Source organism: Scatophagus argus, chromosome 20 (genome assembly GCF_020382885.2).
Source record: "Scatophagus argus isolate fScaArg1 chromosome 20, fScaArg1.pri, whole genome shotgun sequence".
NCBI lineage: Eukaryota > Metazoa > Chordata > Actinopteri > Scatophagidae > Scatophagus > Scatophagus argus.
Window position 1 is genome coordinate 4,718,222 of NC_058512.1, and position 11,844 is coordinate 4,730,065.

Genomic DNA, 11,844 nt, shown 5'->3' on the forward strand with positions numbered 1-11,844 from the left:
GTTGAAATGAAACAAATTTGGATGCTAAGCCAGGGCACATCATAAGTGATGTACCTGAGGTCACTGGGTGTTACATTAGACGCTATGTTCTCAGCTGTTCTCTCCTATAAATCCACTCTTTTGTTCCAGAGACATTTGGAGGCTTTCTCGACAGCCTCCATGTTGTTATAGATGGCCCTGGTAAGCCCCAGCAAGACAGTGTCTTTTGTTGCCTCTTACACCAGAACAATGTCAGATCTGAGAGCTTTGGTGATGACATGCTGGGCGAACTTGAGTTGCCTGCCCGATCACAGCTGCCAGTCCCGTGTGGGGTTAAGGAGCCCTGATTTAACTATAGGTGTTGATTGGGACAGTGCTTGTACACTCTGTAATTTATTACAACACGTCAACTAAACCATGTCCACGAGAACTCTTATTTGTTAAAATGCTTTTCAAAGCTTTTGAAGCAACAGATAAGTTAGACTTTGTATTGAAATGCTGTCAGACTGCTTGTTTCTAAGCCACTAAATAAAGCCGCAGGATCAACTGCATTGCATTAGTTGTTTCATGAGTATGAAAAGGTAAGTTAAGGAGATTACCTCATCTCAGTCATAGCTTTCTCAGGTGTGGCTTTCTTGAGGCGTCTTCTTGAGTGATTGTTTTTTCCTGGTATAATGATTGTTTCGCTGTCTAAGAAGATGACATTCTTGCTGTGATATTGAAATGCAGGTATGCATATGGGTGGGGGACTTGGAGACAAGACTGTGAAGCACATTCTCAAGCATATTAAAAACTATCAGATAAGAAACTAGTGTACTGTACAATGTACAGGGATAGCACAGTCATATTTGAAATGTTCTGAAATTGATAATAATCTGAAGGATTCACATGTGTGAGATATGTGTCAAACAGTGACGGTGTGCAATTGTGCTGTCCAGAAGATACAACGCACGTCAAGGGCTTATGAAGACTGAGCGGATCATGTTAACAAGACATAGCTGTCATTTCTATGATTTCTGTGAAGAGAAATGTGCAAACCTGTGCTTATGAGCCTCAAAACAATTTACAAGTGTTTGATGATGATTTGTGAAAATCTGTGGTGTTCATGTTTCTCAAATGTAAAACAATTTTACAGATGCATGCATGAAAAGATCCTTGTTTATAAATATAAAACAAATATATAAAAAATATACAAAAATATAAAAACATTAAAATATTTATGAATTGTGATTTTTGTTTTTAAATGAAGTTTAATATTCAAATACGGTTGTGTTTATCGTTTTGCATTTGATGATATTTGTTTGTGAAATGGAAAATCCATCATAAATTGCTCACAAATCATCGTACACCTTTCTAAGTCTTTGTATTTATGGACCCTGAAAAGCGTTTGTCTGTAGCCCTGAACTGTATCTGGCTGTTGCTGATGTGTAATGAAGACATTTTTAGAAGCCAGAGACTGCCCAGCAGAGTGTGACTTGCATTTACTGCCATTAGAGCTAAAAAGGGTGTGACAAACTTAACTCTGCAGAATCATGCAACTGAATGTGACACAGAGACAGGAAACTACACAACAGGTGATAATCAGGGTAATAACCTAAGCATAAGGCTTCCTTATGTACGTATTTTCTTTAGTTGAGCAGTATTCCATGACATGTTGTTGTTGTTGTACCAGCTTGAAATGAAAATAATCCTACTGCCGCCGTGTGTGTAACACGATAGCTTCGATGCAATGAGAAACATTGGAGGGGATATTGCATCAGGGAAATGAAAGTCTGAGAATGAGGATATGAAGACAAAGCATCTTTTCATTTGTCATTACTATCATTTAGACTGTGTTTGTATCCACCTTTCAGTTGCTGGAATAATCTGTATCTGTAATAATATGATTTGGTAAAGGGAAGGATGTTATTAGAATTTAGTCATTAAGCTGACAAAACCATGTATAAAATCTGTTTAATTTTTTTGAACATCTGCATCTTGAATTGGTCAAGTCAGACTTTCAGTAAAATTTGTGTGTACGCTATCTTGAATTCTATATGAATATCTTGAATATCTTGAATTTCCCTTGGGATCAATAAAGTATCTATCCATCTATCTATCTATCTATCATGTTTTCATGTGTGGCTGTCTGCACATACTGCACAGTGGTTTAAGCATTGAAGGTTCATTAGTTCACCACACAGTGGAGCTGTGGCTCAAGCTTTCATATTTCTTTGCACTGAAGTACCTGAGTGACATGACATAAAGATTAGACTGAATAATATTCCATACGTTCAATCTTAAAAGAAAGCCTGCTGCCCATGTTTTTTGCATTTAATTCTCGGTCCCGTATATGTTGGTTGGTTTGCAACTAACTACTATGTCAGCCATAGAGAGGGTTCTTATTACTCTTGTAGTTTATGTTGCTGATTTTATTTTCTGGTCGTAGATAACATTTTTCATTTCTGCCTTGTGTTTCTGCCCCTGTGTCCATAGGAGCCTGGCTCCAATGCATAGGAAATGAAGAGTGAATGGGGATTTAGTGACTTGTTATGGTTTTTCCAGATCAACATACCTTATCATATTTGTAATGGAACTTGCACTGTAAAGATGGTTGAACCTTGCGTTTGTTCTTACCCAACATCTGTAAAAGTGAAAGCTAAATCCTGCTGCTTGCTCTAATTCTCTCCTGCGAGTCAGCAGGGAGGTAAATTACAATTTCAGACACAAATGGTTAGCTTGACAGTGGAAATGTTTGGTGAACTGCTGCAAAGGTCATGCCAAAGAGGGAATCCAAATGTCAAACACCCATCTCTGTAGTTTAAGCCTTTGTAAGATATAATTTATTGATATCCTTCTTCAGAAATGTCATTACTGGTATTTTGATGCAGAATATGCATTTGTTTCTCTGATGATGATAACTGAGCATTGAAGGACCTTAGTGGAAGACGTCAGTTCTGTAATATAAACTTCTGATGGGTGTGTGTGTGTTGTGTCATGCGTGCTTTGTTGTGTAACGGTTGTGGGAGTGTTACTTTGAGCAAATACCACTGACCTTTGTTTGCCCTTAGTGCCCTTTCAAACTAAGATCGAATTTCTAACAGTGATAACCACCTGAGGCACTATAAACCAAAAGGGGCATATTAACACTTTGTAGGGCATTTATAATGAAGCAAATGTCACTATTTGCATTCCGGTGAGTCTCTAAGGTTCCTGCTTGCCAACCACACCAGCAAAAAAACTCAAAAAAAAAAAAAAAACAACAAAGAAACATTCTTTTTAATTTTTCACTTAAACACTTTTACTGTTTTTAAGAATAAAGATTTTGCTAAATGCTTTTGTAAGGTTTGAGAGAAGTCTTCTTCTTAAAACATTTATTTTAAGGTCACCATACGTGTGCTTTTGTGGTTCTAACCTTTTGCATTTTTTTCTGAAAAAAAAAAAAGCTGTTTCCGTCATTAGGAAAACGAGAAGAAAATTCTGGTGAGGAAGAGGGATTGCTGCTGTAATTTTTGCCATCAGAGGTGTCTCTGTCAAAACAACAAGAATGAAAGATGAAGTTTGATGACTTGGGATCGTGGGAGTTGTCTTCATTGTCAAACCATCACCCATACGGATGAAAATCTATTTGACATGATCCAGGCTGAAATGTTTACGATGAGGCAACATTTTCATATTTTTAGTTTGAGTCACATTTGCCAACTTTCATTGCTCACTCTCTAAGTTTGAACATTGTTGGAAACATTTGGTAAACTGTGAGTACACACCTTAACAAAATAAACAACAAAAGTCTGGTTAGTTTTAAACATTTGAATGCAGAAATGTTACATAATCTTTAAGACGATCATGAATGCCCACAGACAGCACTCGGGGCAGCATGTGGTGATGGGCTGGGTTTGACAGGTTAAGGAATCAAATTAAATGCTAACTCCTCTTTTAGCTCTTTTATTTAATCCCAGAGTCTCCGCTGGCTCCCAAACTCACTGTGACAAGAAGGAAATTAGTGCTCCCAGCCAGGAAGTAATCTGGCACAAAACACCTGTAATAACTATCTGCACTAAAACTTAATTCCCATAAAACAGAATTTCTGTAAAACCACAGCAAGTTTTTAAATCGGTTCTGGTAGGTAGTTTTATTGTATTTACATTTGGACAGGACAAGGCTAGCTGTTTTCCCTTTCCACTCTTAATGCTAAGCTAACAGTCTCTTGGTTCCAGTTTCCTGTTTGACACACAGATACAAGAGTGTTAGTAATCTACTCATGTAACTCTTGGCAAGATGATGACTGAAGTGTTAGCTTATTTCCCAATTTTGTGGATTTGTTTTGTTCATTGCTCATGAAGCGCACAGTGCACATGTTCAGTTTCATCCATAACACACTGCCTACAGTAAATCATTTTACTGTTTGTACCTCACAGTAAGTGGGTGTTTTTCTCCAACATATACAACCTTTAAGTGGTGAATCTATGTAGATTTTACACAGCAGTGAGTCTATAAAACCTGCTTATATGCAAATGTAAAAGAAATGCACAAGTGAATATTGCCAAAGCTCATTGTTAGTGACAGCCATAGACAGGATCACACTCTTACAAGTTTTCATTTTTATTTCTGAATATAGGTAAACATCAGGCAACACTTGAAAATTTCAAAAAGGTGACTCATATATCTGATTTTTCAGTGACATTATTGGTAGCATTTTTAAAAATTGTAAGTATTTCTAAAATGTGTAAATATCTCCCAGAGGTGTCATTCTACAAAGATTTTAAAAGTGAAAGAAACTGCAGTAAAAAAAAAAGGACGATTTGAAGGTGTCTCTTCACAGACAGAAATAAACATCATTCAAATACCTCTTCAACTTAAACTGTCTTTTGCTTATCTTTTATATGTTAGCTGATATATTTGTTTTGTCAGAAACACAGCATGAAAGAAACTGTTTTGTGCTTCAACCACAAATGAAAGCACTCACTGGCTGTGTTATGTGAAATGAATTCGGAAAACATGTGCCGTATTTGCCTGAGAAACTGTTCTCTTCTATTGTGAGATGTCATAAGAATAGATGTTTTCATTATTATGGCTTGACGGCTTATCTGTTATCCAAAAAGTGATATTAGTTAGAGTGATATGTGAAAAGGAAGAAGGGGGCTTCCTAAACAGCAAAAAATTGCTAGGCAAGAATTTTATTCAGCGCGACATAAAGAGATTGAGCGGTGCTTATTCATCCATGTTCGTTGTAACATTGGAAAGTTTGAACTTTTTCTCCTCCTCCTCCTCCTCCTTCTTCTTCTGCTTCTCTTTCACCTCTCTTTCTAAATGATATCCAATCATTAGCTGGTACATCAGCACACCCACCACTGCACCCAAAAAGGGGGCACAGATGGGCACAAAAAACCAGTAGGTGTTTGCTCTGTAAGAGAATAAATTGAAAAACACTGTAATGAATGGCGTTTTTTTTACATTTTTTATTTAATTAACCCACTGTAGCAGGCTTGAATAAGATATGAGTTGCATGAGGCTGCTGCCACCATGTTGCTCCACCCAGCCTTCATCTACACTAAATGTGAATTTACTGGTTCCAGTAATGACAAAAGGATGGCAAGTGATAAACTATCATCCAATGTTAGTTACAGCTCCCAAACCACTGGGTTCACTGTCCCCTACAGTTCATATTGTTTTAGACTAAAATAGTGCTGTACTTACGTGAAAACCTCTCTACCCCAGCCTGCAAGAGCGCTGAAGATGCGCGGTCCCAGGTCTCTGGCTGGGTTGACGGCATAGCCAGAGTTGAAGCCCATGGACAGGCCAATGACCAACACCACAAAGCCTACAGTGAACGGCTCCAGACCTCTCGGGACTGCGTTGTTGTGTGGGTCAGCTATGGCCAGGATGCACACGATCAGTGCAGCTGTTCCAATAATCTGAGATGAAAAGATGATAATTCCTTTCATTAAACAAATAGTCCTGCTTTTGCTTGAACAATCAACAGACTCTTTATACATCTAAACCAGACTTTTTGTCTGCTGAGGTACTTAAAAATCTTTTTAATTACACAAACCTCACTTTTATGAACTTATTTGTCTTGTGATTCCTGTGAAATAATATTAAAGTTTAACCACTTTTACGAAGCTGTGATATTCATAGTGGATTTGTTCTGAAAAATGTTGACAAGTTGTCGGGCTGAAAACTTTCTCTTGAAGAAAAATGTATGTGATGTGAAGAAATCATGTCAGCTTTTTCATCAGAAAACAGCGTGACATAGAAATTCCATTCTCACTGATGTATTCTGAATCAGTGGATTGCAGAAGTGCCACAGGGAGAGCTTCGCTGAAGATAGCCTATTCTACAGTTTGCATTATTGCATCACTACAGGTCAGGACCTGAGAACAATGACATTCACAGTTGATATGGTATAGATTATTCCACATGCTGTTATATGCCAGGATCTATGAGTGCTTCAGCAGCAGCAGCAGCAGTGTTGACTAGTGGCCCCTGCTGGCCAGGAGCAGCACTGCTGTTGTAATAGTGCTGCAAAGAGTTGAACGCTTGAAGCAAGGTGTTACTACAGCTTTTGTGAGATTGCATTGCTGGCACCTGCAAGGATGAAGTTCTGTTTCAGTGTGAACAGGGGTTTTGAATATGTCTTTGCAGATGTCAACTAAATAGTCATTCAGCAGGGGTAAAGAAGCTAACTGGTAAGCGTTTATGAAAACCCAAAATCCATTGATAGCATATAGCAATTGTATAGCAAAGTCTTCTTAATTGTTTTGTAGAAAAGAGAGTTGATATTCTATTAAAAAAGTTTTTGCAAAATGTAATAATACGTCATTTGTGCAAATTGTGGAGGAAAAAGCTCCCTATATGTTGTGAGTAGATTATGTTTACTTGCATTTCCATCTACTCAGACAGCCTAGCAAATCAAAATGTAACCCACCTGTTAAAAGAGGGTTATTTCAGAGATGATACATGTTGGTCTCAGCAGCAGGATTATGTGAGTTGCATCTGCAACATCCAGGTTTTTGATGCACACTGCACACCTTCATTAATTATTTTAATCTTCAGACACAGCTGGATCTCATTTACCATCCTTTTCTTCACACTTACAAGCTGCTCACCATATTTCCATAAAATACTTCTGAGCCGGAGTGAAGCTGTGCAAGTCCTATTTCTGGCTGTGTCTACAGTACACTTTGACTTTAATGGACATGACTAAGCCATGACTTTCAATCAAGCTGTCGTCAATTCAGCAGTACCAGACGTGTATCACTGTGACCTCTGTGATTGCTTAAACATATAAAACTGAGGTTGTTGCCTTCTTCAACAGACAGTCAGACACAGAGGAGAAATGACTGCTAGCTATGATTCACATGCTATACTTTTAACTGTAGTGATTGCTGCTTTAGATGGAGCCACTGTTTTCACTGAGGAATCACTTACAGAAAATCACGCCAGCGTTACCTGATCGAAGAATCCATTAACTAGTGAGAGATGTTTCGATGGGTATGTGGCAAAAATTCCAGCAGTGGCGTTCTTCCCCACCACAATCAGCTCCCCCTGGTTAAAGTCCCACAGCGCATCTGGTGGGAGAACATACAAGACAGCTTATGGAAACTTTGCTAAATATTTGAAGTGCATCCTCTTCACCCTGCAGCTTTTTTTCCTTTTTGAGATTACACCTTACATTCAAATCAAATATATCTCCTAAGAAACCTGCAAATTTAGACTAAATTGGCTAAATAATGGAAGTTTGAGTGATACTGCAGGCACTTGACATTTCATTTGTTTTCTTTCTGCTTCCTAGGGGCTTTGGATGCACAAGCCTACAGAACAATATCAGTCTCTTTAAGTATGCAGAATAATGGCACAAGCTGGTCTCAAATACACTCAAGAACTGAGATGGACTTCTATGAAATGTGGCACAAATATTCTGTTCTGTTCTGCTATTAGTCAAGAGCTACATAACGGTGTACAAAATTTTTAATTGTTACCAGTAAGCTAAGAAGGAAAAAGAACAAAACTTCATTAACTGTTATGTGTATCACCCAGTAGACCACAATAAACTTGATTTGTCTACATATTATAGGTGCTTATAAACATTTTGCATATTAACATATAATAATCTGATTGTTTCTCTTCAGTTTCACATACCAAAATACATGCCGAAAACAATTGCTGCACCCAGAAAGGCTCCAAGAGTCTGGAAGACAAAGAACAACAGGAATTTCCTCCAAGGCTCTCTCCCAAGTAAACACAGCGTGAAGGTCACTGCAGGGTTCAGATGACCACCTGAAGATGAGAAAATATAGAGGCCATCATATATTTTGATACGTGTATCTATGATCAAATTCAAATGTGACTCACTTGGAGAAGGCAAACACAAGGAGGCTCCTTCATTTCTAGTGCATGCGGTACAACCCCCCATTTCTTAGTGAGGCAGAAGAGAAAGTTCTAAGCCGGCTGTATAGTCAGTAATTGCGGTCTCAGTAAAGTCCTCTTAGGATGGAAGGTCTCTGTGACACAAATTAAATTGGCGGATGAAAAGATTCAGAAAAGTATCCTTTTTTCTAACCTTGAAGGAAGAAATAACTGCTCTGATGGCACACTCATGTGGGCGCCTCGCTTGTATTCACACCTTAATCGTGTCAGGGTTGAAGCTATCTAATTATAAGAGCTTATTTTCTCAGCTGCAATGTGTATTAGAAAGGGGACAGGCTCATTATAAAGGCGCTGAAGAAGTGAGCATGAGTGAACTGCGGAACCCTTTGTAGTGTTGCTGCTTTTGACAGAAGATATCGGGATTGAGGATTGACTCATTCATTTTCCTTTCAATTACGGACTGCGTCGTTTTCAAGTTAGGGGGTAAGTGTCCCCTTTTTTCTGCGTGTGCGTCTATTCTAAACTTTCCTCTGTCCACTGCTTCCCGTTCTGCTTCCCCTGCCGCTTGTAATTCATCTGGTAAACACATCAGAGCGGTAAAGACTGCACTTCAGAGAACTGCTTGTTTACCTTTTGCTGATATTTAGTGTCTGTCAAGCCATCAATAATAATGAGAGGTGGGTGGGGGGTGGAGGTCTTGTTGAAACACTCTTTAAATGTCAGGTACTTCATGACAGTGATGCAAATGTCTGTAGCTCAACTAAATGTGATTTTCATCACAATAAACATTTCCCAACGTTCCCCACTAAGTTAATCCTTGTGTTTTATTGGCATTGGTTTTGCTCCCTCTTTGTTGTTTTGCTGTAATCTGTGTATGAATATTTACTAAGAAGAATAGCAAAATCTACATATAGCAATATAATTTTCTGTAGAGGGCTTTTCAAACATGAATATAAAATCACATTTATAAGCAATTATCATTAAAAAAGGAAAAGTCACTAAGTATTAAAGTAATATAACAATGTTAAGCATGTTATATCAGCTGTGAAGGAAGGTTTGGAGCCCCAAAGTAGAAACCAAAGGATTAAATGGACTTTTAAGGAAACACTGAAGCACCTGCACTCTTTGAAATTCAGTACAGGATATCCTCACCTGAGACCTGCCCACTCACAAGGATGCCCAAAGTCGCAGCAAAACCAAAAGCAAAGTTGACAGTGAGGAACGTGCCATGGGAGCCTCCGCTTAGCACCAGCTGTGCGACTGCACCACAACCAAACATCTGCAAAGAGGAGGCACAAACTGAACGCATCTACTTTTCATCCATTTTTCACATTTTCCAAATAATCTGTACCATTTTGAGATCCAATCAGAAATAAGCAGTCAAGTTAAAGAAGAAACAAAAGCAAACAAGGTAGTTTTTATTGAGACAATAGTGGAAAAACTTCAAAGAGATGATGAAGCCCCACGGTGGCCTGACCTAGAGTCAGGTGTCTGGCTGAGTCTTGCTCTTTGGTGTATCCAGGGTGTGTCTCTCTGACCTCGGGGGTCATGTGTATGTTGGTTGGGTTTTGTGTGGGACTGTTGATGCCGAAAACAATGTGACTCCCCCCCCGCAGAGCCTCCAGCTCCGACCACTGAGGGGACCTGATTGCCAGCAGAGTGAAAGGTCTCCTGGAATTAACAGATCAGTCGCAGCTGGGGGGAGCAGAATAACAAATGGCCTGGCGTTTCACTGTAGGTGCCCTCTCCTGATATTTTTGATGTCTGTGGGTGCCCCTGAGAAACATAGGAGATTCCAGGTTGTTTTGAACTGACTAAAAAACATTTTGTTTTAATTTGAAGGAATCTTGGTGAGTTGGATTAGGTGTCACTGGGGACTATACAGCTGCTTTATTAAATCCTCCATCATTAGCAAAACTTGTGCATATAAAATAACAGGTGATTTTCAAGTTCAAGTAAGGAAATAGCATAGGAGATAATTGATAGAGGAGTCTTAGGTGCTTCAACTCTAAAGTTCTTATGAAAAAAAATACATTTAAATAAATGACTCAGTGTTTCTTGCTTCACAGACTTCTAACAAAGCAGCAAATTAATGAGAAGAGAGCCACAGTTAAACTTTCTTTACCTTTTGACACTACTGTAAGAGTTGCCTTTGAACAACTTAACAACCTATCAAAAAAGCAAATTATTATCTTTTTCTGTCATCAGACACCTGAACTCTTGCCAGGCACGACAGCACCCTCACCTTCATCTCGACACCAACATCACACTCAGATCTTTTTCTCTTTCCTTCTGTTGAACTGAGAAGCTGCTGTATGGCTTCAGGGTATGTTTTTATTGAGAACAATTTTGCACTTGTTAACCATTTATTATGAAGTGTTTACTAATGTTACAATAAAATATAGAAAATAATTATTTTTTCACCATCTCACATCTTTAACTAGTGCTTTGTTTCATTCATGCTGTGTTATTTGCCATGCATTACTCTTGTATTAGATTTTTGACATGATCCCAGCTTATTCAGTGGTCTTGTTTCTATCATGCTTCCAAAGCAAAAGAACACACTGTGTAGTATATTTAATGTACCCATTTCCTGAATAAAACAAGTACATTTAATGTACTAATTTCTTGAATAAAACAGCAGTTTATTTAATTTAATCAATTGTAAGACCGACAGACAATAATCCAATGACAATCCTCTAAATTAAAATTAAAATGTAGTTAATAACTGGCTTGCACAGAGTATGTTACACAGTTAGTGATTTAGTCTGCTATACTTGAACCAAACGATGCACTCGGCACCCTGCAGGAGGGATGCAAAAACACATTCTACTCACCACCAGAATGAGGGTTCCCAGGCATTCTGCCAGGGCCTGGCGGAGGAGCACATGTCGGATCTGGAAGGTCTCTGCCAGTTTCTGCAAAATGTCTTTTTGCTTTCCCATGATGCAGTTATTATAAGATTATCTTGAGGTAGGCTCTGTGGTCTTGCAGCGAATGTGAGTCAGTAGCTGTGCATCAGCTTTACGGGTCTCCGAAGGATCCCTCCCTTTTTAAAAACAAAACAATAAAAGCGCTTCTTTGGACTGTCTTTGGAGCGGTGGGGGGGCCACTGTTGAACTCCTTCACATTTCTGTCTCTCTACAGCACAGTCAAGGATTAAAATACAGCCATAAAGTGTTTTTTTTTCAAGGTTTCTTGTGCCAGTTTAAAATTATACAATCCAATTAAAAGACTTTCTGTGCATAATTGTGCACATTTATCAAGCATGGAACTTCATCCTGAGGGACATAAGATGACAGGGATCCTTTACATCACTCTTCTTGAGCCCTTCACAAGTCACATTCATATCCGCGGAGGACTCTCCAGATTAAGGAGTGAATGTATGAATAAACAAGTAAACAGCAGGTTGCACACAATGCTATATTAAGAAAACAAAAAAAAGTTAGTTTAAAGGAGTGCTTCACAGAGTTTTGTGTTTCACTGTATATGGGAAACATCCTCAAAACAATAAGT

General features: G+C 38.6%; 1 protein-coding gene across 1 annotated transcript; it reads right to left on the reverse strand.

The window, feature by feature from the left end:
• Positions 1 to 4,865: 4,865 nt before the first annotated feature.
• Positions 4,866 to 11,294, reverse strand: LOC124051659 (aquaporin-3-like). The gene is made up of 6 exons (XM_046375238.1): positions 11,166 to 11,294; positions 9,481 to 9,607; positions 8,101 to 8,238; positions 7,411 to 7,529; positions 5,656 to 5,873; positions 4,866 to 5,362 (listed from the first exon to the last, which is right to left on the reverse strand). The coding sequence occupies exons 1-6, from the start codon at positions 11,271 to 11,273 to the stop codon at positions 5,170 to 5,172; spliced, it is 903 nt and encodes a 300-aa protein (XP_046231194.1). The 5' UTR covers positions 11,274 to 11,294; the 3' UTR covers positions 4,866 to 5,169.
• Positions 11,295 to 11,844: the final 550 nt, after the last annotated feature.

Excerpts from the sequence above, each read along its gene's own strand:
- LOC124051659 (XM_046375238.1), bottom strand. The coding sequence starts at position 11,273 with ATGGGAAAGCAAAAAGACATTTTGCAGAAACTGGCAGAGACCTTCCAG. Across the intron at positions 5,874-7,410 it reads TTAATGGATTCTTCGATCAG|ATTATTGGAACAGCTGCACT; the intron begins GTAACGCTGGCG and ends TTTTCATCTCAG. Across the intron at positions 5,363-5,655 it reads TGGGGTAGAGAGGTTTTCAC|AGCAAACACCTACTGGTTTT; the intron begins GTAAGTACAGCA and ends ATTCTCTTACAG.